We start from the raw sequence: 27907 nt of genomic DNA on the forward strand, positions 1-27907 counted from the left end.
AGGGAGCTGTGGGTAGGAGTATTGTGTTTGTTATTTGTTCATGATCTGTATTTTCTGAGAAGTCTGAAGAGATGTCGGGTTCAGACGCTATGTGCAAAATTCATCTTTATTGCACGTTTGTTACATCTAGCAGTGCCTGATAAATTAAAGTGTAAGCCAGAAGGCTCATGCCTTATGATAGCATTCTGTGAAAGGCTGTATTTAAGCCACCTGGGGAAGCTGAATGAGCCCACAATGACAGGCAACTGCAGTAGGAGGTCAGGCTCTTGGGAGGAGCTGGCTGATAGAGTCTCTGTGCCCCCAGCACACCTCTGGAGATTCTCAGTCAGGTGTAGTGCTTTTTTCTCTTCACACTCCAGAGGCTTAAAGCACATGGGAAACTCAGCAGCTGGGTTCTGTGGTAGCAATCTGATGAGCATCCAACAAATGGCTCCCAGGCAGGTTTGTGACAACCTGATCAGTCAAATTCAGAAAATTCCTTTTTAGCTCCACAGCTGATATTGGAAAGAACTGGGGACATGCTTGGGAACTGAAGGCACCTGCTGAGCATGAATAAGGAAAAGAAAGACAAGCAAATGGAGAGAGGAATGTACAGATGATGGTGAGATGATTCGCTGGGCTCGTGTGTGGAAGAAAGCAAACAATGAGAGATGCCTAGCTGTGTCTTTGCCTGCATTACATGGCACACATGGGGATGCACCACTGTTGCAAGTTGATGTGGATGCATTTCAATGTCTTGCTTTTGCAGTGGAAGAGCACAGCTGAAAGTTTCTCCAGGAGGTTTACAACTGACATGGAAAGCCTGAGGAGGAAGCTGGATTCCAGCAAGACCTGGAAAGGCACACCCACTGTGACTGTTGTTGCTGTTAAACACCATCTGTCACAGATATACCCAGGAACTTGGTATTGGATCCTTCTTGCATCGCAAAGGTTAAATGAGATAAAATGCATCTTAGCCTTACATGCATAATGAATGAATATATAATAATCAGTGGTTTATGCTGATTTATAGTAGCTATGGATTTGACCCAATAAGTCAACTGCAGACCTAACCTCCCTAAGAGCCACACTGTCCCAGACTTCAATGGCATGGATTTTCTTTTTCTTTTTTACCCTCTTTTTTTTCCTTCTCCTAACACAAAGCATTGTAGAGTTGGTTTGTTTTTTAATAATTTTTTTCTTGGTACCAAGTATGCCTGCAGTTGCAGCAAGAAGAATACCCCAGAGTTCTGTCTTTCCCCTTTGGTTCTAACAACCTCTGAGTATCAAGCGGGCTTTTCTTTGGAGAGAAAAAAGATAATAATGAATGACTTAAAATAGCCCTGCTGAGGAAAATATGAGTTTGATTTCAATTGCAGAGGGAATAACTTTTTTTCTGGCTCACTCACTGACTCCAGTAGAAGACCAGCAAGATCTGATGAGGCTCCTACGGAGACCTCCTGTGTTTAGAGAATCCAGGAGCTTGCAAGAAGTGCTGTAAAGCTTGAATCAGCTCTAATACATTTTTGATTTCAATCCATGACATTTCCGTGGTGCTTCTGAGATCATGTGTGTACTTCACACTTGGAAAATAAGCAATGCACTGCAGTTGTGTGATAGGCAGTGCGGACAGGTAAATAGTGCTGTGGAAGGATGGTGGAGTAATATGGACAGGGACCTGTCTTGCAGAAAAGTGAGTTCAGCTGTGACACAGACTTTGTGTGTATTTAGCAAACCACTTAACCTTTCTGTGTCCCAAATTTTCCATGTATAGAATGGGTATGGGAGCATTTCCTTGTGCTTCAGGGACAGTGGGACATGGAGTGCATTAAAGAGTGAGAAATAATGCACTAGCAGAATGCCTTCAGCTGGCATGAACAGGGGACAGCAGTGTCATGCATAGAAAGAACAAGTTGGAATCTCAACAGTAACATTGGTTTTGCTGATGAAAATGGGACGTTTCCTTCAGTAAATCATATGTTGGTTTTTGTTTTCCTGACTGTGATGGCACCACTGGGCTGGGCATGTCATCCTGATTGGTACTAGTAAAACTTTTTATGACAATCTGCCACTCTCTGTTCTAGAGGTGTCATGTGTGTCATAGAAAATACATTTATTTTGAGAGGTTTAAAAATGTTATTGAGACCATTCTTTTATTCCTTCTCTGTGAAAGCAAGTGTCAATTACTATTAAACTAACCACACAGACCTTACAGAAGGGCATAATGATCTTAAAAGAATCCCAGAATTTTCTTTCTATGCATTAAAATGTCAAGATTTAAACTCTTGTTATCTGAAGTGAGTGCTGTAGTGAAGCTGGGAATTTCTGGCTTTCTCAATGGTATCTGAAACAGGATGGATGGTGTGGAGGTTAAAGGTTGCTTTATACTGCCTTTGTATTTTTCTGACCATCAGACCAAACGAGATTGGCTTAGTCTCTGATGCAAGTTAGAGTTACCTCAGGGTTGTTCTCATTTGTACCTGGCCAAATCATAACTCAAAAAAAGATACCACTGAAGCAGGGGATTACTGTAACATAATGTCATGTTACTTGTATTATTCTTCCCTTGGCCACATCCCCTAATTAGGGGAGGTTTATGCATTTCTTGGCTACATGGGGATTTCCCTACGATAGGGCAATCCCCAAGTAGCCACTTAAACCAGCAATGTGCAGCAGTATTCGTGGAGGTCAGGATCTCTTTCTGGCTCTATGGAGTCAGACAGCAATATAATTAACTGGAATGGCATGATATTTTCTGTTCTGAAAAAGAGGTCACTGGCTCAGTGACTAGACTCACCTGTGCTGGGCCTTGGGCAGGTGTCATTTTGGAGGGGACAGACAGAATCATCACAAAAATTGCAGCGGCTGTTTAAACTAGTAAATGAGACAAATGCACATTTTCCTGGGAAGAAATACTTCATCCATGATAAGAAGCAGTAAGCAGGTGCACTAAAAGGCTACACAACATACCATTCTCATCATTCCCCTGACATATCCCGGTAGGGTTCTTGACAAGTTCAAGAGGTGGTATCTAAGTAACCCAGCATGACCTCATGACCCAGCAAAAAGCTGTATGACACAGCAGTACCTGATGTAACACATGCAAAATCACCAAGATAACCTAGCATGACCCACTAAATTGACCCTGTGACAACATTTGATTTATTACAAATGACATGGATTTAATCACTCACCAGAGAATGCTGAATGACGCAGCACAGCGTTGCTCACTGTGGCTCTACTGAACTGGCACGCTTAGATTGGCTTAGGGAACACACCCATTGGGTGATTCATCTAATTAATGAGCAGCCAGTCCTCCAAACACTAATGAAATACATCTATATTTTACTTGTAGCATCTTCTAGCAAGCCATTTAAGCTTTCCTGCTACTCTCATCACTCTAATGTATGAGTACATCATACTTGATGGACAGGCTGGTTTGGGATTGAGGTTAAAGGGAAAACCTGGTTCCTGATAGGATAGAATTGTATAATTTGTGAATTTATAATCAGAATATATATGGTAAGTCAGCTAATTAATTGCTATGCTGGCTCAGCACAGCTTAGATGTTCCCCCCATCCCAGTAACATTAAGACAGAACTCTGTCTACTAAGAACCAGTGTTAAAACATTGCTGTAAAGTGTGTAAACTATATCTCAAATATAGTTTGAGATTCCTGCAGGCGATGAGAAAGACATGCTGCCTCTTCCCCACTGAAAAGGTAAGTATAGATAGCTTCAAGGTGAATTGCAAACTATCTGCTAAATTCACTAACGCATTAGCACGTCAGCCAGAGCGCAGATATAGGGCTCCAGGCTCAGGTTCATTCCAGTTGCTTCACCCCACTTAATAGCACAAAACAGGGGGAAAAAAAAATATTTCCTTTTGAAGACATTTTGAATATAGGGGAAATCCTGGATGAAATAAGTTCAGGGACATGTGAATGTGAATGTAGCTTAAAACTCTTTTCTCCTCCTCTGTCATTCTGGATTGTGTGTCATCCAGACAGGCCAGAAGATCTAACCCACATTTGAAGGACAACCAGTAGGGTCTGCCATGACCAAACATGGCTCAATATGTTGTTCCAACCCTGATAATAGATCTAATTTTTCTTCTTAGAGCCTCAGTTTCCCTTACTCCTTCGCATGTTCCTCAGTCAAATATCCATGAGGTCCCAGCTCATTTCCTTCCCCACATGAACATCAAATCTCCCCTCGGCTCTAGACTCTATTCCAATTTGCCACTGTTTTGCTGCTCTATGGTCTAAATCTAGATTCTCCTTCATCTGGTCCCACCCTCCTAATCTAATGCCCTGATGTTATTTTCATAACGACATGCAGAGATGTGAATTGATCTGCCTCCCATCTTGTCATCTTCTCTCGCATATCCTACCCAGTTGGTAGGGTCTGATTTTGTAGGACTATGGACATTTATTCTTGAAAATTGATCACTGACCCAGAAGACAAAAATTTGTTTTCTGGAAAAAAAGATGATATTACGATTATTCTTATATTAGGTCCTGAAAAGGCCAGGAAGTCCTACTACATTATCAATGACAGGCATGAGGGTAGCTCAAGGGAGTCCTGGCAGGTGCAGAAAGTCACAAGATTTGAAAGCAAACTCCTCATTTGGTCACTTATCAACAATTTATCAATAGCTCTGTGATTAAAAACAAAGCTCTTTCACTTCATTGAACACATTCAGTGCCATTTGCTCTACATTCCAAATGGCTGAGCTGATGTTCCAATGCAGCCTATTTTTAGTATTTCTGATTAGTACATTATTTAGGAAAATCTACCAACTGTGTATCTGTTGCAGAGACCTAATTCTTCATGTGGATCCCAAAGAAGAGCAGGGCTTCATATAGGCCTTAAAATATTTATTTGCATGTGAGTTCAACCTTCATCCCTGTTCTAATGGAGCTCAGTGAAGCGATGGTGAAGGAGTTTTCCTCTCCTTGTTTTTTTTTTTTTTTATGGGGAAGAAGCCATGTAACATATTACACCTCTCTCCAAGAAAACTAACATCAAGAATGACAAAAAGCTAGCAGTCTCAGTGAGAATTAAACAAGATACTCAAAATAAGTGATCTCATGGGTATCTGAGTAAACTACCACCTCCAGATCAGATTTTTATTTATTTTCAGAACAAACTATTTCTTTGCTGGTAGATCCTGCAGTGTTGTCAAGAATCCAATGCATTTTCACTGGTAAATGACAACCCCAGGGGAAGTAGTGGCTGTGTACTCCCAGGGCTGCTACTACATGGACAAAAGCATTCCAACATTGCCTCTTCAGCAAGCTTCAGCCCTCATGTGAAAGGACAGGATCTGCAGGTCACATGGAGATTAGTCTCTATGTCCTTCAGCCCTGTCTGCTAAAACTGTAAAGGAGAAATCCAGCTGTGATGGTATCTTCTGGCTGCAGATTTCTGAAGAACTCAAACACACATCTGGGGCCACATCCTCCAAGCTCCCTTTCAGGACCCCAAATATGATATCTCTCCCATAGGAAATAAGATCTATCCATTCATTTCCTTCAGACTACTAGTGGTTACCAAATGTGGAAAGAGAAAACAAGAAATGAAAAAGGCAGTGTAAGCATGCCAGTTTGGGGATATGGGAATTAGATTAGACTGAAAGCTGAGAGTCTCTTACTGTAAGTCTCCATGGCACAATGCAATGTGACCTTGCAGGGCCTTGGAAGCAGCACACCTGAGTAAGCGCAGCATCCTGACAGTGCTCAGACATGCTGATAATTTGTGTGTGCAGAACAACACGCTTGAGTAGCCATTAGGGCTTCTAGTACCTAAGCTAACTTGCTTAGAGTTATTCAGCTATCTCTTTATGGCACTGCCTGGTTCTGGGCAGACATACCCTGCTCTGCATTCTGCTCTCTCTACCCTGGAGAAGGAGAAGAGGTCGGTTATAGGTGTAATACCCTATTATTAATGTCAAAAAAAAAGACAGACACAAGTTTTATGTGTGTTAGCTGTATTCTGCCTTGTCACCTTTCATACGTCATTTGTCATCTTAGATTGTCACTTCTTTGGTGTAGGGAAGACACCTCCTTTTGTGTTTGCATAGTGTCTAGCATAAGATATTTCAACTCCATGCGGGACATCTTGGTGCAGCCACAATGGCAATATAAGGTAAAATATGCAGGAACCCTCCAGTGCCTGAAGAGGCAGCAGGCAGAGTGGAGTACTAAGATTTGATTTCCCCTGCTTTACCACAGACAATCTGGCCAAAATGGGAAGTCCCTGACACTAAAACTGTATTCCAGGCCCCCAGGAGAATGAAAAAATCATATATTCACAACTGTGAGGCCAGGAAAGAGAAACTCAGAGCAGGAGGTGGCCATGATTGTCTTAAGTTGCTTACATGGATAAATTTCTTGGCCTCACCAACAACAGGTCAGGACAAAAATTTTAAATTCCATGTCCAACTTTTTCTCTCCCCAGCTGTCTTTTGTCAGACTCCTACTGCATGGAGCCATGAACATTGGATCACACTTCCCAAATTGGTGGAGGTCCATGGTTGCTTAATGTGATTGATCCTGCTCTGTCTATGTGTATCTAAAGCTTTCTTTCTCCCATGGGCTGGAGCAGAAGAGGGAGAAAAGGCCTCCAGGGTGGCAGATGCTGTCATCAGAAAGGGAGAAGAAATCATTCCCATTCCACAGGACAGAGAAGGCGGACAAGGGATTCTGTCTCTCCATCCTTTGGGCTGCTCCAGCTGATATTTCTGCTTCCCTCGGGCCGGAACAATTCAGGTCTCTCCTTCCTCCATGTCCCTGGATTTTGCCTGACTCACTCTCCTCTCTCGTACCACATTTCTCAATTACCTTTAAGGCACTTCCTTCCAGCCCTTGTCCTGCCTTCCCATTGACACCTCCCTATCTTACACCAGGGCTGAGCCCTTGGTTGCACCTTGTGTAGTGGACTCTATCCAGCTGTGCTTTCTGGCTGCCACAGACCATCTCAGCCCCAACCTTTCATCTGTTTCCAGTATACGGAGATGCTTCCCTCCACAGGTGTGTTGATCTGCTCCCAGTAACAATGCATCCCCCCAGTTTCTGCAGAAGAGTGTAAAACCTCCCTGGCCCTGGTGCCTCTCTATACTCACAGTTCAGTCTGTCTTCTCTCTGAATGCTTTCTCCCTCACTAGTCCTGTAAATGTGGGCCAAGCTGTAATGATGCAGCACACAGAACACCTTTCTCCTGTGATCTCAGACAGCCCCTGGAATCAATTCCTGGAAATCCATTTTTAGCCTTATTATGTTTTTCTGCATATACATGGGCAAGTAATAACTGAAGAGAAGAAGAATGGTGCAATAGTTAGGCAGTCACCTGAAATTTAGGGGAATTGTCAGTCCCATGCTTCCTGTGTGCTGTGCTGCTCTTTGCATTGCAGTTCACTCTGCAGGGTAGACATATTAGTTTCTCTGGTCCTCCCTTTCCCAACAGCAAAACAGCTATGCTTCTCTGCTTTCAGCAGATGTTTCCTTCAAGACTACGAGCTGCTCAAGTACTGCTGCAATGGAGGTGTCTCAGCTAGAAGAAACTGTGCAACTTTTGGCTCCGTTTATCTCCAACTCAAAGCCTGTCCACAGTTGCTGTTATGTTACCACAAACCTTTGTGCTTCAAGACATTGTCTCTGGTTTCCTTCCAAGTTTCCCACTGATCCTTTCTGTGAAATTTCTTCTTTGTTGAAAGTAACAAATGGCTCCTACTTTGGAGACACCAAGGGAACAGGAGAGATTTAAACATCCCTGTGACTGACAGACTTAGGGGTATAGCCTGATGTTAAATGCCTCCCAGCCTGGAAGATATAAAAGATCCTGGCTCTGGTTAGTTATTGAGGGAGCAGGCACACATCTCCACTTCTGTTGTTTCACAGATCAGTTTATAATTTCTCTTCATGCTGTGTAGAGTGAACTCTTTGGGCTCCAGGCAGACAGATCACTTGGGCACTAGCTGGGACGGAGGCTCCTACACCAAGCTGTGACAACCCCTCATCCGAAAAGTACACTGTGCAGGGGTGGTCTGAAGAAAATTGGAAGAGATAGGGGCCAGGTGATAGTTATTCCTGGGTGTCTCCTCTTCCCCAGGCTGCATTTCCACAGCGCTTTAGGGCTCTCTCTCTCTCTTTCCTCTGGACACCAGCTCCTCTCACTGCCCCAGAACACTCTGGGTCACCTTCCTTGTCCTCCTGACAATATTCCTGCTCTCTATGGCCAAGCATGAACTCCCAAATGCTGGGAAACTGTCTGTCCTCCAGTTATGCTATTTAATAAAACTTCATAGTTGATTCAGCCTATTCCCTCTACTTTACTTCACCTCTGAAGCACCACTTCCCAGTCTCTGAATATTGATTTTTTTCTCCCCCCTCTCCCCCCGCACATCATGACATTCTCTTCCACTCAAGTCCTTTCAGGAGCTGCTGATCTTGAAGCTCCCCAATTACAACCACTTTTCTTGTGCTGGTGACACCTTAAGAGACAACAGCAGCTGCCTATAAAGGGCCTCTGCCATCTGTTTCCTCTGCCACTTCTTTGAGACAGCTCTAGCTATATACAGAAAAATATTTATCACAGTTCATTCACTCCCTCACTCAAAAATGAGCAAGCAAAAAATGTCTTCTTTCATGATTCTGGCACTGCCCTTCAGAAAGCCGTGACCCTCAGCCTAAGAAAAAGGGCAATGCTTGAATCTAAAAGGAAGCAGCAGAAATTCTTGATAATTGATACCTTGGGATCCCATACTCTGAAAGCAGATCTGAGGGACACTCTGCATTTGGAATTGCTTCCTCCTGGCTGTCTGAAAGGCAAAAGTCAGAGCCAGGCCACTTCCCTGCAACCACCAAGTGGGTGCAATGACCCACCACTGACTGCATCTGAAAGGAAACATGCACACACTCACTTAGTTGTCCATCTATTTTTACCAATTATCCATACAGGCTGAACAGGATGGAGGAGGTTCCTACCCAGGAGGACTGAGGGCTAGAAATGTAAGGGCAAGAGAAGCAGTGTCATCAAGGGTGAGAGTCAGAGGAGAAAATGTCAGACATGAAAGATGAAGTGGAGAAAAATGGTGAAAAGGGAGGAAACAGTGAACTTGGAAGGGGACTAGTGGAAGGAGTGAATAAAAATTGAAACCAAGAAAGAAAAGTATTAGGCAACATATTCAGGAGGAAGTATAGCTGCAGAAACCTGATTTTAGAAATTTATGTTACAGTGGACAGGCCACAGTTAGGTTACAGGAATCAGCAGATGCAATCAGATCAAAAGTGGTTGTGTTGCAGCACTTGACCTATGATACTGAATGAGCATGACCATAAACCTTGGAAATATTCAGTGTTCAAATGTAATCCATCCCATTGCAGCTACGCTACTGATATAAACAAGAGCTGAAGAAAGAGAGAAGTTCTCTGAGTGATAGCAAATTTAAGAATGAAATGTATTTATGAAGCAGTGGGAGGAGAAAAATAAAACAGATACTAAAAAAAATCATATTCAGGAGGAGAATGAAAACTGAGAAATAGGAAGAAAAAAAGCAGAAATGGATAGAAAATCCAGGGGACGGAGGTGGATAGTGTTATTCTTTATTTGACAGAATGTGTACTTTATACAACAGGCTAAATCAGGAATTTAAAGTTGTTTTGCTTCTAGCAAAAACACACATCAGAAAAATTCCTACCCATGGATAGGATGGCACGGCATTCTCAAGTTTCTGTATACCACCTCCATTTTCTGTTTTTTTTCAAGGCTGGCAGGTAGGAGTATATGCTTTGGGGGACAGGAGGTGCAGGATAAAGCTCATACGCTTCTCTGGGGAGTTATAGATTTGATAGGAAGCTAGTATAAAAACTTCAACAGCCTGTGCCACAGAAACAGAAGTGGATTTCACCTGTCCTACAGGGCTTGTTGTGAAAACTCTGATTGTGTAGTTTGGAATTTTATGGGAGATGTTTTTTGTAACACAAAGAGGATAAATGGATCTGAGAGACAGAAAGCTGTCAGTATATAAAAGAGATTGAATGAAAAACAGAAGTGCAGAAAGAAGAAAAAGAGAAAGCAAAATCCGGGGGTGGGGAGGGTTCATGGTCATCTCAGCCATTTTACACTTTTACCAATCCAAGGTGAAGAACACTTAGGAGGATTTTTGCCCTACAGGGAGGGAGACCAGCTTGTTAAAAACTGCAGAATTTCTCTAATGGGGGTGAAGCTGATGAAAACGGGAATAGTTAAAAAAGTGACTGTGGGATTGGGTGACCTGCTAGTACAAGTAGGTGCAGAACCTCACTAACTTCAGAGCTGTTGCACCCACTCACACTGGAAGTAAATTTAGCCCTTAGTGTGTCAGGTCTGGCACTGGTGAAGCAGAGACACACAGTGCCCTTGGGGGCATGGCTGTTTAAAGCATGCATGGTCCTGCCCCTGCCTAATTGCCCCCGTGCCTACATGAACTGTGAAAGCAGCATGGCTCCATCCAAATTAGTGAGGTTACACCAGTGCAAGTGAGGGGAGAATCGGGTCTTCATCTCTTGTGCATAGAAACACTACAGTATTGTATGTCTTCAAATGCCAGTTCAGTAATCATTTCCACAGATATAAGAGAAAAGAGACCACCTCGTTTCTAATTTAGTCATGATAGCATCGGAGACACCCAAAGCCTATTGCTTCCTGGGAAGCAGTACTTCAACAATAATAATTCTTTGCACTTATATAGCACCTTCATTGCTAACTACTTATTTTATACCCTGGCGTATGAAGAAAAAGGACTCCACTTAATTCCATATGCTCCTAATTGCTCTTTATCCCAGATCCTTCCTAGTGAAATATGATAGAAATATCTAAACTCACTGTTAATCTGTCAAATTAGGGCAGTCATTGACACCAGCAGAAACACAGGCCTAGTTTGCCTCTTACGTTGCAACTGCAGAGCATAGCATCTAGAAACAAAAGAAATGCCAGACTAAGTAAATCTGAGCTCCATTTAATCCCTGACAAACATTTCAGGGAAGAGGCAAGAACCACATGGCAGTCAGATAGGGGATAGACTGCCCTTGTGAAATGTTATCCTAGTTTTCATGGAGACTGGTTTAATTGCTGAATTACAAAACACCCCAAATGCTGTTCAGATCCATTATGAGGATGCTTAATTTTCACGAACTCTGTAGTAAATGCCCACTTGCTTACCAAAAGTTGTTAAAACCTTGGCCCCAGGAGCTCCAGCGGCAGTGAGTTCCACAGCCCTGATACACATCGAACAAGAAAGCTTTAACTGGGTCTCCGGTGACTCACATCAGGTCCTCTTGTCTGTGTGTTACAAAACGGGGAAATCAAGAGCTCTTGATCCACCTTCCTTAGCCCATTCATTATTCAGTATAATCCAATGACTTTCTCTCTCATTCATCTCCTTTTCCAGGCAAACATATCTTCATTCAGGCTCTCTTCATACACACATTTCTCACTCCTCATTGTCCCTGTCTCCTTTCTACAAATCCTCTTCTGGCTTTGCAATATCCCCTGTTGGAAGGCCCTCCCACCTGTAAGAGTAGTGCTCTCTATTATCCCGCCTGCTCCTTTTCTCATGCCTAAGGACTTTGTGGTGGTGGGTTTTCTGTACTGCACTGGGCCACTAATAGCACTATCCCTGTTTCTGGGATCCAGCAAGCTGCTATGGTTCATTTAGATCACTGCAATGTATATGATCCTCCTTCTTCCACCAGCCAAGGTTACCCAGAACTCACAATTCACTAAGACCCACTGGGCCTGGAGACCCCTGCCCATTCTTCTCATTCCTGTAAGCATTCCTGAGAATCTCAGCTTTCATTTCTTGATTACAAAGAAAATTATCCCCCTATAAACAGCTTGAAAAGGATGACTGCTGAGACACTTCTTCCTGACAACTGGAGATCCTTCACTGTACTGCACAACAACTGCCCCAGGATTATGGCTAAAGAGACCCTTATTTTCTATTTGGATACAGGCCTGATTCATGTCTGAGAGTTGCCAGGGAGGGTATTTAGAACTGCCATGAGCTCCTTCCAACCCAGTTGCTGACTTCATGCAGATAAGCCTGCTCATCAGCTGAGCTGCCAGTGAGCCCTCTGGCCATGGGAGGTTGGAGGCATCAAAGTGGAGGGATGTTTACTTAACCACAGGCAATGAGCACAGGGGAGCAGAAGGAGCGACCTGCGTCACACCCCCCTCAGAGGTAGCTGGGCTGCCCTGAGGGAAAGAGAATACAGCAAAAGCAACTAGTTTCACACTGTGCCAAGCAGGTGCAGACACTGGACAGAGAAAGGAGGGGTGAGAGCCACAGTGAGGGATTGTGAAGGAGTTGCTTTAGAAAGGAGAGGCAGAACAGCTCCAACGGGATGGGGTCCTTCATCTGGGGGATAAACGACTGAAAGTGAGATGGGGGAAAACCAGAGTGAAATGGTGTCACCGAGAAGAAGAAAGAGGACAGACAGATGAGATGGCAGGAGCAAAGGGGACAGAAGAAAGCAAGGACAAGATAATGTAACAGAGAAGATGGCAAAGGAGATGGGCCTCAGAGAACTTGGAGTGAATCAAGGAGAAATAATGAAGGAGAAGCTGCTCTTGCAAGAAAGCATAGAAGAGACACAAAGATGAAAGAGAAAAATAAAAAGGAAAAACAGGGGAGGGAAACAAGAACAAATTAAAATGGAGAGGGATAGAATGAGTCAAAGATGGAGGCCACGGAAAAAGTTGGGGCCATATGAGCAAGGGAAAAATAATTTTTCGGTGAATTGTACTTAGAGTATGTTCTGTGTATCCCTGATTTGTTCTATGCTCTGTGTTTCCCCTTCTAGGTAGCTGTATCTCTGGGATGGGAGCTGCATAGAGGAGGAAGGGGAGAGAGGTTCCCCCCCCCCCCAACCTATTCCTATGGCAGGAGATGCTTTTTCCCTCCCCCGTGAGCCTTCTAAAAGGGGAAAGGTTTCATGCCTGTGAAAGGCAGCAGCACGTCCCCTGACAACTAGTTCAATATGGAAAGGAGAAGCAGCACAGAATGGAGCAGTGAGGGCTCCCCCTGGGATAAAAAAGACATGCTTGATTGGGAATCTGCTCTTAAAACAGGGGCAGGGGGCAGAGTCATCTGAGAACCTGAAATGTTTTCTGTTCCCCCCGACAATCTCCTCACTATTGCTTTTAAAATAAATAAATATGGAGATTCTGATGTCAAACTTCAGCAGTCCTCCTCCCCCAAACTCTTGATTAGATTCTAACACACCAAAGTGAAGTGAAAATGGGGCTCAGGGACCTGCACAAGGAAATGGATGGGTTAAAATGGAAACATTAGATAGGAATAGCTCCTGGTCTCCCTTGCAGAGAGACATTTGTTCTATCTCTGTGTAATTTCTTTATACATTACTGCTGCCACAGTGCATCTCCATGTCCCTCCCACTGCATTTCGCTCTCACTCTCTTCAGCAAGGCAATTTCTGGTGCATTTCAGGACAATATTAACCCATTCCACTTTTTCTGTCAGTAAAAAGCTTCATAATTTAAAAGAAATTTAAAAGTCAGTTCTAGCAACTCACTGGTGTAGACCAGCATTTGCTTGTCAAATTTTACAAATTAATTGAATTTGCAGGTCTCATCCCATCAAATACCTAGCTTCTCAGTGACTTATAGTCAGATGTGAATTTAAGTTGAGAGTAGAACCAAACCCACCAAGGTCTAGGACCCCAAGTATCTCCCTCACCATCTATCTCCCTGCTTTTTGAAATTCTTGGTGTTCTTCTTCATCCTAAGGCCTCTCCAGCTCTGCATCCTCCTTTTCCCTGGCAGATGCAATGCCAGCAGCAATCAGCCATGTGCTGGGCCATTGCCTCCTGCTGCAGCTCAGAGCTATGCTATAGGCTGATCCTGATCCTGGACCACAAAGACACAGAGACCCTTGCTTAATCTACTGATATTTTCACTGTGTATTCAGAAGAGCCTCTGAATTAGGACAGCATGGGCAAGGGCCCTGGCAGAATTGTGAATCCTTAGAACTAGGATGTTAGGCAATTCTGCAGAGCAAAACTAGGGAAACTGGCAGAACCGGAGTGTTAAAGAAAGAAAGCTGGGAAAGAAAGGAGGGAAGATAAGGAAAAAACACTTGTAAGATGCATATGAAAGGTAAGAAATGACCCAGAGGCAAACAACAGTGGGAGAAGGCAGTGTAAGGAAGAGAAGCAATGCCAGAATTGTGTGGCAGAAGCTTGCCTGTGCCCTGCCTCACTTGTTGTCAGCTCTTCGTTTTTGCAAACACTGAAACTGCACTTAACTCTCATGCATCGTTCAGATATAACAAGCTGGAAAGGGAACAGACCAGCTCGTTAATTTTCCTTGGGAAGGGTCTCTAGGCAGGAATTATTTTCTGCACCAACATCCATTCAATTACTTGCCTTCACACCAGTCAGATCTACAGGGATGTCTAACCCCATGTGCATCACTCATGCCTGCCTGCCCTGGACTCTGCTCTCCCTCCTTCTTGGTATAAAAACCTCCAAGACCTATCCCTTTCCTAGTAGTAATGACAGCATGACAAAACCAATAACCTACAGATATAAAATACATTTCATTTGCTCATTTCATAAGACCCTGATAAGGCATCATCACTCACTTTTTAAGATCCTGTAGGAGATCTACAGGAGCTAATGAAAAAATTCAACATGGCATCACTCATAATAGTAAGTGTTTTAAAAAAATTGTGTGCCAAAAAGGAATTAGTTTGGAAGATCTTCAGCCATTTCAAAGTTATAAGAGGTGCAGTCTGGATCCATCTGTGACATGAGCTTGTGGATCTCAATTGCTTGGTGTATGTGCATGTTTTGTGCATATGCAGTTAAAGATCTGAGAAAGACAGTTACTCTGTCATCTTTCTTGAAGGGCAAAACTTTCTGAATGGCTCAGGGACATATTTGGACAATCCCAAAGTCTGAAAAAGAATTATCTCAATGAAGATTAAGAACAGAATCAGAAGTGTGAGCTGCAGTAATACGAACAAACACCAAATTTATGCTCTAGCCCCACTATTGAACAGGGCTTCTCTATAGGACACAGGACAGAGGGGAAAGGAAACCTGCTAGAGGAGGGACATCCAAAATGACACCTCTGCTCTGATCAATACAAAGATCTGAAAATACTCACTGAAAGTCCACTGTGGGCAACAGAATGACTGAAGAGAGGGGAACCCTAAAATTGAAAGCCTGGGAACCAAATTCTTCAAGACATAATAACAATTTTCAATGCAGCTTGTCTAGATGTACAGCCTGAGACTGAGTCCCAATGTCCTTTTTTTGCTATTGGATATCTTGGCCAAGATGAGATCTGGGCAGGAGGAAGCTGTACCACTGCAGGGAGCAGAAAAGGCACTGGAAGGATGGAGAGACTGGCAGTATGGCAGCTGGACCATGCAACACTGCTGCTAGATGAGGGAGAGGAACAGTGGATTAGGCTGTGGCCATTAATGGGGATTAACACATAAAATGGCAGGAGCCCTGTAGAGAGGCAGGCATAAGCATCACAGTTACACTGGGCCTGTGTATAGAAAAGACAATTTACCAAAGTATTTTGAACACAAAAAGTTGTCCATCACTGATAGCCTACAGTGTTGACTAGTGTCAGAGTTCCCCCACATACCCAAAGATGAAGGCAACCTCTTCAGAGGCTTCCTACCAGCGACAGAAGACTGTAACCACAACTTCTTTGGTTACTTTCTCATTACGAAACTTCCTGCCCTACCTCTCCTCACCCTATAGGCTTGCCTTGACACCCACTCCAGGCAGCAGAAGCATTTCTGCCCCAGACCCTTTGGCAAGCACCTTTGGCACACCATGGGCAGGGTGTATATGGGAACGGTCAGAGGATTTCGCCCTTTTTGTAGCCTCCTGGGATTGAGCCCTTCCACAAGTCTGTCCACCCTCTCCATGATGGGGAAAAGGAGTCTCTGCTGTGCCTTTCTCCCTCCTGCTCTCCAGCAGGCAGCTTTTGTTAGGGAGAGTGGTGGAACCACGGACACCTTTCTGATTCCTTCTGCCAAGAAGGAAGATAATGCCCTCCCCAGCTGATCAGACATGACGGTAAGAGGCCTGCCATCCGGGGTCTGCTCACAGCTGCCTGATGAGGGTATTTGGCTGTGCTGTTCTGGGAGGGAGGAGGTGCCAGTCGCTGGCCCCTGTGCAGGCTGCTGAACTGTGGGAAGCCAAGTGGAGCCATCTCAGCAGTGCCAGTGCCAGACCTGTGCCATGCCACCCCACGAGGCAAACCTGTGTCCAGGCCCTGCTCAGCATGCAGCTATGGGGCTGTTTTTGCCTTGTGCCATGTTTCTCTTGCTTCCTTGCCCTCATCAAAGTTTTGGTGCAACCTGTGCCCACAACCTGTGGAAGGCCCCAGATCAGAGCTGGGCTCACTCCTGAGTGGTGCATTGCATCCTCCTGCCCTGCTTGACACATCTACCCTGTGTTGCCCAGTGACCAGGGGAACGGGCCAGCCCTAACCCTCACATGGCTGGGGACAAGCAAGAGCATCCTGCCAGGGCCACGCAGCTTGCTCTCAGGCTGCATTTCACATCCCTTGTGCTGGACTGCAGTTTGAGCCCACAGGAGATCATGGACAGGGAGGGCAGAGGGAATGGGCTGGCAGTGCAGCATGGAGAGGGGGGAATGGGACGGGGAACTTAAGAGCTTTTAGTTGGAAGCACCCTGGCACTTTCCCTTGTCATGCAAGTCACTTCTCCACAGTGCCTGTGGGCTCCTGTCACATGTAAAGGAGAAGGAGCCCCGAGCTTCTCTGATCTGACAAACCTCACCCGCCCCTTCCTCCACCCCCTCAGACTGCGTCCTTCTGGATACAGCTCTATGGGCAGATAGACATGATCTGAATTCACTGCTTCTCCCGGCCGGGGTCCTCATACCTCTTGTCTCCACCCCAGCCTCCCTCCGCCCTCTGGCTTGGGGACACAGCTCAGGAAGGGAATTTTTCCCTGAAGCCTCCCTCCCTGCATGGCTTTGCATTTGGGTTTGCCTTTTTTTCTTCTCTCATTAATTTTTAATTAAGGAGATGTCTCTCTCTCCGGTTGTAATGAATAGCTGTGTGAAAGGCTTTTCATTCTTTATTAATATATATCTCTATATATTTGTCTGCTTGGAGAAAATGTGTGCATGTGTGTGTGTGAGTGTGTTTAAAACATCCCCCATTAATTTACTGGTATTGATTTTCTGGCCTAGAGACAGCATATAGTATTCAGCATAGAGCTCCTCTGCAGGATATGTTAAAAGGCAGCAGTTTGGGTTGACAAAGGGCACTAAATGCAGTATGCGTCAAATAGACCATCGCTCAATGAAGTCACTTAGCTATTCAAAACATGTCCAGCCATCACTCAACCGTTTGCACCAAGAATGGGGGGGGGGGGGGGAAATTCGCGCTTCTTCCCAGACACAACCATTTCCAAACAGCAGCTTTAGCTTGGTTTGGTGAGAGACATTAGGACATACATAGTTTATTCCTCCCTCCCCGCAACATTCCATCTCCCAGTGCCAGTCTTAGAAAATCAGTTCTGCGGTACCCACTTCCCATTCTCTCCCATCAGGGAGATCAAGGCACACCCTGCTCTGCTGGACACTGACAGACACATACATTATCTGTGGATGTCCATAAACCCTTGGCAACCCACCCTCCAGCTGGGAGCTGATTCATAAGCAGGGGTTTTACAATGGACTGTAATGTGCACTCTCTTGCTCTCACTCTCTCCTTGCTATGTATATAACATAAACCATGCATTTACATCAGTTGCCCCTCTCCCTCCAGCACAGGCTGAAGACCACTTCCCCAGCCCACACGTACGCCAATAGCAGTACTGAACAACACATATTTAAAAGCGAATCACTGGCCCCTCTCTTCTTTCTCCCCTCCCTTAGGAAGTCTGATTCCAGAAGTTGGCTGCTGTGGTGTCTCTTCTGCCATCAGACATATCACTGAGTTGCTGTTCAGTTTCACCACATCAGACTTAGGCTGATTTTCCATTCAGAGACTCGTTTATTTTTAGCATTTACCATAAACCTTAAAAACAAAGCCCAAACCAAACAACCACCTCCCCCAACAACAATCCAGTGGGGGGAAAATCTTAACCCCCAAACAAACCAATTAGCCACCAAATAGACCCCTCTGCACCCAACTGGTGAGATGTGGTTGCTCACAGACATTACTAAATGCTCTGAACTCTGCTGACTGAGATGACTGAAACCGTTAGATATATCATACAAGGCATTTTAGACATAACAGGGTTGCTTCCCTTTCTCTCTTTTTCCCTCCTGAAGTGAACTGATATTTGTAGCTGGAGTGTGTTGTTGTTACCCTCTCCCCATATTGCCCCTCACTCCTGTCTTGTCTTTGCAAATAAGCCATTTGCAAAGAAAACAATTATTTCACTCTGGTTACAGCTGGAGCACAGTAATAATACAGCATTTGGGCATTTCTTTTCCAGGCAATACAAACAATCTGAAGACAGGCGGACTGCACAGTTGCTTTTTGAAAGGATCTATTGGTGTTTTTGTAATACACAAATTAATCCCCTTGGGGGGGGGAGTGAATTTTGGGGGGTCATGGGGGAGGGTGGGGAAGAGGAAGGGAGAAGGGAACAGAGCAGAAAGTGTTTCACCTATCTTCTTGCCTCTCTGCCCTGAGTAACTGAGCCCACCACTCTTGCTCTGTGGTGGAAGGAATGAAGTGAGAAAATGGTGGAATGTGGAGGGGTTTATTGGGGGTGTGTGGGGGGAACATGGGGTAGTGGGAGATGAAAGGGAGGGGGCATATCCAGAATCAAATACCTTCCAGGCAGCAGGTTCTCCATAATCCAGAATGGGTCATGACTTCCTCATTCTTTTTGCTGGTTTCGTTCTCACTGACAGTTTTAGTCTTGCAAACCCCTCTGGAGTAAAGCCAGTAGTCGGTCCCCACAGCTATGGTCATCAGGCTGAAGGCAGCGAAAGCACCAACGGTGGTTAAAAGCATCTGAACACCTCTGTCAAAGAGCCCCATAATTCTTCATTATACAAATACCCAACCGCCTTCTGATTCTTGGGGTGTGTGTGTTTAATAAAATAAAAGAATAATAATTCCGACTAATAATATAATGTGTATTTTTAGAGAGATAGATATCAAAAAAGGGAGGTAAGAAAGCCCACGGAAAAGAGTGTAAATTAGAAAGATCACACGGGAAGAGGCTTGCCTTTTAAATCGGAAACGTTCTGGTTGAAATATAAAAAAAGGAAAAAGGAAAAAGAAAAAAAAAGAGAGAAAAGAACCAAGAAAAAACAAACAAATAAATAGAGAACCCCCCCCAAAACGAGACGCCTTAATCCCTTTTTCTAAAATTCTGGTCTCCAGTTTCCATATGTAATGGCTAATTTGGAGATGGCTTCCACAGTGAACGGGGGAGCAGCAGCAGCATCCTCAACACAATCTCTCATTATCTGGACCTAGACAGTTAGAGACTGTAAGAGCAGAGATGCAACCTTCAGTCTTCTTGCTTAGCTCTGCAGCCTGCGCCATGAAAATCCTTTTCCTTCCCAGTTATCTTCCTTGGGTTTTTATTTTTTTTTCCCGGCAGTGGCGGTCGCTCCAATCTTCCCTCACTTTTTCTTGCTTGCTTCTCCTTTCCTTTCGTTCGCTCCTACCACCAAGCCAGACTGCCCAGTATACTGTAAGCCCTTGATTTCAGCTGAACAGGTGCCGAGGTCTCGCCTCCCATGGCTTTTCTGCACAGCCGCGGTGCTCGCTCCTGGCAGAGGTGGGCGAGGAGAGAGGGGGGCTCCTGGGGGACAGGCGCGGCGCCCCTCCCGGGCGGGGGGCGCAAAACAGCTACCGGCTGAGGCCCCTTCTGCCCCGCGGCGGCCCCCGGCGGCTCCCGGGCCCCCCTACTGCATCAACGCGGCGGCGCGGGGCCGGCGGCGGCGACGGCGGCCCCTGCTGCTGAAGGACAGCTCCCCGGCCGGCGCTGCCGAAGGAGCGCTCCCCGGGCCCTGGTGCTGAAGGACAGCTCCCCGGCCGGCGCTGCCGAAGGAGCGCTCCCCGGGCCCTGGTGCTGAAGGACAGCTCCCCTGCCCGCGCCGCCCGCCCTGCCCGCGCCGCCCGCGCCCCAGCATCCGCGGCCGGCAGCCGCCCTCCTCCGCTCTGCGCGGGCAGGCAGGCAGGCAGGCAGGCAGGGAGGGGCGGAGGGGGCAGCCTTCCCCCTCCCTGCTCCTATCCCGCCGTTGCCAGCCCCGGGAAGGGTTGCTCCCTCAAGCTGCCGGAGCCCAGAGGAAGGCGTAGCTGGGGCTCTCCCTCTTTCTGTCTTTCTCCCCACCCTCCCCACCCCCCAGCTCAGCCTCCTTCACATCCCAGCCTTACGTGCTCAGAGCTGCAAGTGCACCCCGCACATCACATCGCAGTTAGACCTGAACGAAACTTCAGTCAGACGTTTCTCTCCCCAGGAGACGGGTGAAATGTAACGTGGAAGGGTAATTCAAAAATAAGCATTTATTATTGTCGTTATTATTATTTTTAAGTGCTTGATCTTCACTCTTCTCAGGGTCGCTGCAAGTTGCATATGTTTTGGTGTTGCTCATTTTCCATGCCTCTCTCTCCCCCTGACCAGTGCTGTGTGAATCCCTGTGTTCTGACTTTCTCTTTGTAGCTTTCTGTGAAATCCCCAAGCCTGCTCCAAGAAGCAGACATTTTGGGAAGATTCATCATGAAAAGGATGATTTATTACTATTACTATTATTTTGCTAAGAAAAGGAACCACAGCAAACTGAATCCCTTTCTCCCGACTCTCACTCTCCATAAAGCAATCCACCTTTCACATCTTTGTTTTACACAAAAAGATGCATAAGCAGAATGGATACAAACTGAAATCTACCACTGCCTGTGATGCTTAAGTTTCCCGTGTCAGACATAACCCAATAGTACCAGGAACATGTAGAAAATTGTGCAGTACTGACATCTAAGTATGTCATAATTCTCTCTCCCTTCCTAAGCAGTATCATTACACCAGGTTAATTACATTAGTCACCTCCTAATTCTATACATGTAGCTGCTCATTAATGCAACAACCATAAAGAAAAAAAAAATCATCTAGTTCTTGACACTACTGATTTTGTTGCTTTCTGATCAGACTCATAGTTGAGTGAACAAGAGACCAGAAGGGCTGCTTTAGGTCCACTGTTCTGCAGGAGTGGGGGGTAGGAGTCAGGGGAGGGGGGTGCTGGGAAGTTGAGGGCTTCAGCTGGAGGGCTTCAGCCACACTGCAATTTCATAACTCCATTTCTCTGTCCTCCCTTCTCCCTCTCCGGGTGCAGACTGGGCTTGTCCTTCCAGGACAATTTCCCCCAGGTCTGTTGGACATGGCAGACTCTAAAGCAAGCAGCAGGAGGTCCACTGGATACCCTACAGACTACTGAGCATTTCCCCAACTTGGAGAGCTCAGACCAGGCTGCCCTGGCAGGCGAGAACTAGAGAAGGGTGTTCACCAGCAAGCATTGGCTGTTGTCTGGCACCCACCATATGCAGATCCTCCCCAGCATGCAGGAAAGGGTCTGGCAGAAGCAGGAGGAGAGATGGAGGAAGGTGAACAGGGGGCAGTGCAAGCTGAGCCCCAGTGAGGCATTGTTGGGGGTCCCTGCCATCTCCTCGGCCAACAACCACAGTCCCTAGCCTCATCTGGGGGAATCCTGCCCTTGACCTCTTCTACAGGAGCTGTGTGTGTGTGTGTGTGTGTGTGTGTGTGTGTGTTCTTTCTGGACTCATGGGCTTGCCAAACAGCTGAGTATGGACAGGGCAGGAGGTCCCTTTAGCACTCTGTGTACAGGCTTCTGCAAGGGTGGGAGGAGATCAGTGACAAGTTGTCTCTTTGAACTGGTGTCCTTAGTTCAAAGTATTTTGAAAGGCTGAGAGCTGCAGACAACACCCCCCCCCTCCCCGCCCCAAGCTGGTGGTAGATGATGGCTCTACAGGGGTTGCAGTGAGGAGGGGGCTCTGTGTGGCTTGTAGCTGGGGAAGTTAATGAAGATCATCCTAGGACCTCTCTTCCCCCTCTGAGAGGTTTCCCCTGAGAGATGGAAGGGGTCTTGGAGAGGAAAAGAGTAAGGGAGAAATGAGTCACTCTGGTGGCTTGGAGCCATTTTCTTCTTCTGTTGGTGGTTGTACTTTTCCTACCTCACCATAGCTTCCAAATCTTCTTGTTCTTCAAAGAAGGGTAGAAAAACTGGTCCAGGAGCCTGAAAGGCTCTGAAGAGGAAGAAAGCTTTGGCTGAATATTCTGGCACTAAAATCCATCAGGCACCAACACTGCATGCATGGAAGGAAGAGGAACTCTGGAAGTCTGTGGAGCTCATAGCTCCATAGAAGGTGGGCTCTTCAGTTAGTCTGTGCTTTCCAAAAATTCTAGCCCAGAACTTCTAGTAATGCCACACGAGCAGTCTGACTGAAGTGAATGGAGACATGAAAGGCTCAGGCCCTCTGAAAGCTCACCTATCCTTACACAGCAGTCATACAAAGAGGAGAGGGAGAGAAAGGGTGATGCTATGTTTTTTTTTTACTTAGGGCTCACCTGTGTAGCCTATGTGGTTAAGTGTTTGTATTACTGCAACAACTAGAAGTGCTGCTTCAGCACAGGGTGTGCTGGTCTGTACAAATAGGGGTGGTGTCTGGTTGAGGAGCTTGCTTCTGCTGCTATCTGAGTGTAGTGGGACTGGTAGGGTGAGTAAGCAGACACTACTGAGGCTGTAGATTTGGGCTTGCAGGGCACTCCTACAAGGTGATAAATTACAGATTTAATCTGCAACAAGGCAAATGCTGCAGAAATAGCAGGATTATGTATCTTTATATTAGACTAATCCTGTCAGATTCAGAGGACAAAGCAGCAGTTGGGCCAAAACAAACACCCTCAAACCAGTACAGGACTGTTGCCTTTATTACATATTTCTACTGCTTTGACAAGTCTGATTTCAGGTTAGTCCAGCAACAGAACAGTGGCACATTCTCCCAAGAGAAACTGTCAATGTAAGAAGGCCAGCTCTGCAGTATGGTGAGTTCTTTAATCTCTGGCTAAGTGGAGTGGGACCTACAAGGACTCAGCACTTCTCAGAATCAGGACTAAACATGGCTTCCTGCCTCACACTTCCCAATTTCCAGAAATAATTCTTTTCCTGTTACCCTACTTATATGCTCTTAGACCATTCACAATAATCCCTCTACAATTCTAAATGCCACAGGAGAAGAATGGAACAAAGGCAATGCAAATGCCAGAATGTCCTGTGTGACTGCTTGTACTGTGGCTAGATGCTGTGTTGAGTTTTCATCTTTCCTACAAAGAATCATTAAAAATGATTACACAAAACAAGAATACAGAATAAAAACACTGTGGCAGATTTTTACAACAGTAGCATGTTACTGAATAGCACAACACAAAATGACACCTATAGAAGAGTAAGGAGAGAGAAATTAATAGGCTGGAGGAAATAGAGAGATTTAAATTACATTTTAAATTACATGAAATGAGAAGCTGATGAGACAGGGAGCCGCAGGAAGTCTGCTTCCAATGGCAAACCAAGAGTGCTGCTATTTGTGGAGACAAAGGGCAGTGCTGTAGGAAGGAAAGGGGCATGAGAAAGATGCAAGAAGGGAGATGAAGGGCATGAAGTAAGAAGCAACTCCATAGGATGGTAATGGAACTGAAAAGAGTATTTGAGAGTTGAGTGCTGCAGTGGAGCTTTTTGGCACATAGGAGAAATCAGATAGTGATACTATATGAAAACTGGTATCTAGGAATCTTTGTCCTGGGGAGGCCAGCTAGGGAGGAGCTGCTGTAATGAAATGTAAAAGCAATGGAGTTGATGCAGCTGTATTCATAGGCAGTGCTGAGGTGTTAATAGTCAGACTCACCAGCATAGGAGATGTTAGGAGAAAGAAATTGGGGTGAGGGTGATGATCGTAGAAATGGAAGCCAATGGGGCAGAGAAGACAGAAGTGAGATATGAGTCCAGAAAGATGATTAATATTTAAGAGATTTCACTGGAGAAGATTGGAAAAAGCCACATATTTTTATGGTGAGACAAGTGGAAGAGATGATCAGAGAAGTCATCTCTAGCATCTAAAGCTGAGGCTCTCGAAGCACTTTAGAAATACTAGTCACATAGCATCTGCATGATGATGGTTTTCTTACACCTGTTTAATGAATTAGCAAACTGGAGGTAATAAGAAATTTTGTGTTTTTGACAGAGAATCACAGGTAGAGATGATTGAGATAGAGACAGAGAGAGAGATAGGGATAAAGATAATGATAGAGATACAGCAGTAGCAATAGCAATAGCGATACAGATACAGATGGAAAAAGCCTCAGTGGCCCTCAGTCCTTATCTTCAGGTCTAGTAATTTGAGAATCAATATAAAAGGGAGTTTAAACTTCAAGCATTCAAATACTATAGGAGATTCATTTCTAGTGTAATGTTGTGACCAGAAAGGAAGGAAGAAGGGAGATACAAGGTACAGAGGTCTATCAATTAAAGTGAGTAGTTTTCTGTGCAGAAGTGGTGCTGGAGCCATCTTGAGAGTGCACAGAAAACTTGTGTTCATTAACAGTGGAACCCTGACAGGAGGGGACCAAGTATGAGGTTATAAGGCTGCAAAACATAACTCTGTTTCTGACCTACATCCTCCTCACAGCTAAAAATTGTGCAAAGAATCCATTTAGCCTCATAACAATCTTGGAAAGTAATATGTTCACTGGTTTGCAAAGGCACTGAGGCACTGAAAAAAATTCCTAATCCCAAAGCCCACAAAAGCCAAAGTCTTTGTACTCATTTTATTGTGATCTGGGTGCTGTCACAAATAAGTTACCCATTGAGTTACCAGAGTGATCTGTTGCAGAGTGAGTCTTGAAGCTAGAATTTCTGTGCTTTCAGTGCAAGATTCCCTTTTCTCATGCAACCTTTTTTTCCATTCTATGGTGACCTTTGAAATGTTTGTTATTTGAAGATGATTTAAAAAAAAAAGAATGCAAATGGTGTCTCAGATCTAGGATTTCCCAAAGTGTACACACATTGCCCCCAGTTGTCCCCTCTGTGCTATATTGATTACAACCTTTTTAAAAATCATGTGCTGCTAAGTGTCCTCTCATGAGCCCTGTGGGTTGATTTCTTCAAAGAGGGAAAGGCTTTCTGCTTTACTTGAAGCAGATAGTGGTAGAAGATTGGGGTTCCCAGCACAAATTTTCCACCATGATGAATTGCTGGAATGTGAACTGTTTTGCCTGTCTTCCTCTTTCCATGCTGTGCTGGGGTTTGTATGTACAGCAACCTCCTAATCAATAGGAATAGAAAAAAAAAAATCAATACCTGCAACCCATTAGCTCTAACAGAGGGCAGGCTGCTAACAAGTCACTTTTGCCAGAATTACAGTATTTGGTAAAGTATTGTAAGTGAGGATATATATATATACATACACACACATTATTACTGAATGAGAATAGCAGAGAAAATCGGCTGTGATCACCTCCCCTCCATCCCACCAGCATGTCTATCTCCACATATTTGCATAACTATATTCAACAAAAGACATTACCCCGCCCCCCCGCCACCTAGATACTATCCCTCATACGTTTACACTCCAGAGCACACATGCTTCTGCAGTTCATTACAGTCCTAGGCTACCTTCATGTCAGACTGTCCTGAATATAAATACATGCCTCTACATACCCTCACTCCTCCATAAACCATACCCCATAGAAATCCGCTTTGAGATTCACTTATTCCCAAGCATATAGCCCTTCCTAATCCTTTTCTGTCTCCCCAAACCTTTAATGAATATCCTCCTTTTTCTTCACATCCATATCCAAAATAAGGCACAGATAGTTTCCATGGACATCCATATACATCCACCCCTGGAAGCATATTCCAGGAAACAGGGCAGAGAGGTACAGCAACTGGAGACATGGATGAGTAAATGCCTGAAATGCAGAGCTAAAGAAAACAAAGAAGAGGAAAAAGAACCTCAAATGAGTCACCCATTACTTGCAAAAAAATGGTGAAACGAGTATGGCACAAATTTTGTGATCAGAATCTCCTCTAAGGTCAGCGCACAAGGAGTGGGTCCCCCAGAACAGAGCAGAGGAGCAATAGATCTCGCTGGAACTGTATGAAATATGGACAGTGATAACTCCATTTTGCTCCCCAAAAGCTTTTGTCCATTCATCCACTGACTGCAACTAGAATAGAGTCTCACCCCAGATCTCCCTTTCATGGTCTCAGGGATGGTCTCTCTTGGTCAGCTTCAGAATCCACTTGTTAAAAAAGCCATCATTTTATGGCAAACAGGTTTATGAAACTCTGGTGAGGAAATATGCAGCGGACATGGACTGTGTCTTAAAGAATAAAAATGACTTTTTTCATATAAACGTAGCAGTAATCAAGCAGAGAAGAGAGTTGCCAAGAATAAGCCAAGAAAGAGAAAGATTCTATTGTCTCTGAACTGAAGGTTTTCAGAGTCTTCCTAGAAGCATCAGAATGACAGATGCTAAAGGAAAGGCAAGGTCTACAGTGAGGATGGTTCATGTTAATACTGATCAATATTTCTTGGTATCAGACTTTCATCTATGGTAAAGGGCACAGATGGGGACAGAGAAGAGCATCCTGTGCAGCATCACCTATTCACTGTCATGGGCTAAAGCCACAATCCAGCCTTAACATGAGCTTCTGCTGTCCTGAATAGCCACAGAGGCATCACTAGGGCTTTCTGTGTGGGGCAGACTTATTCTTCTAGGTCCAGTGGGACTGATGCAGGTAACCCTTCTGCAAGCCTTTTGTCCTCTTTAAGACACCCCTAACTCTTCTTCTGACAGATAGCTTATGGTATCAGGGATGCAATATTGAACCTTTCATTTCTTCGATGCTCAGGAATAGACCAGAGTTAAAGGAGACTCTTGAAGAAACAGCATAAGCAAAACAAGGAGACAGTTTTGGTGGAAGATTGAAAGACAAAAGATCAGTCTCTGGAATAGGCTAGCAGCTGTGCTTCTGACTTTTCAGCGGGACAAATCAAGAAAAGTGTGTATCCCAATATCTGATCAGGAGCTCAGTTGAGTGGGGAAGCTTAGAAGAATCAAAGTCACCAGGTCCCACTGAAATCAGTGAGAACATGCTACGGATTTTAATGTTTAGAGTTTCTTTCTGTAGTTCCACACGATCAGGCAGGTATCCAGTAAGATGTAGTTGTACTTTATAAACAGTTTCAAAGAAAGCCAGTTGGTGTATTGTAGCCACAGAGCCATCATATCATTCCTAGGAACCAGTCTTAGATTACCATCATAATGGCTTAGGATCCCTAGTATGAATTCCTATAGAAGCAGCAGGTTAAAGTCATCGGATTAAGCCAGTCAGATGCTGGGCAGAACCTCAGATATTATGGTGATCCGTAGAAGAGTATACCACGGACAGAAGTTACAGATAGGTGGCATTCCTTGCCTTGGAAATGGAGGCCAACTTTAAAAAGAAAATAAAACACATTTTTATTTAGGCTTTTAACTACATGTTTAGACATTGAAGAACTGTCCTGATTTTCAGTTGTGCTGAGCAATCAGCATCTCCCATTGATTTTACACAGATGCAGTGGTTCCAAATATCTCTGAAAATCTGGATGTCTGTTTTGATATCTAAATATCATTTTAGCAGATTAACTCTGACCTCTTATAACAACAGAATTTTTAATAGAAATGCAATCAGAAGTCCCAAGGCTAAATTCTGGGCTCATCAGGAGTTGTCACTTTCAGTCGCTCACTGCATCTACTGGCTGCTTGTGTAAATTTCTGGGGAATGGTTTGGAAGCAGAGTTTACACATACTGTGGCAAATCACCTCTCATGCAATTGCTTTGC

General features: G+C 44.8%; 1 protein-coding gene across 1 annotated transcript in view; it reads right to left on the minus strand.

Annotated features, from left to right (window-relative positions):
* Nucleotides 1–19039, minus strand: part of CACNG2 (calcium voltage-gated channel auxiliary subunit gamma 2) — a 53412-nt gene extending 34373 nt beyond the window's left edge. Inside the window, exon 1 of the mRNA XM_026076950.1 lies at nt 18829–19039. Within this exon, the coding sequence (XP_025932735.1) occupies nt 18829–19039 (211 nt within the window). The remainder of the gene's footprint in view (nt 1–18828) is intronic.
* Between the last annotated feature and the right edge of the window lie 8868 nt (nt 19040–27907).

Source organism: Apteryx rowi, unplaced genomic scaffold, assembly GCF_003343035.1.
Source record: "Apteryx rowi isolate R43461 unplaced genomic scaffold, aptRow1 scaffold_443, whole genome shotgun sequence".
Taxonomy (NCBI): Eukaryota; Metazoa; Chordata; class Aves; order Apterygiformes; family Apterygidae; genus Apteryx; species Apteryx rowi.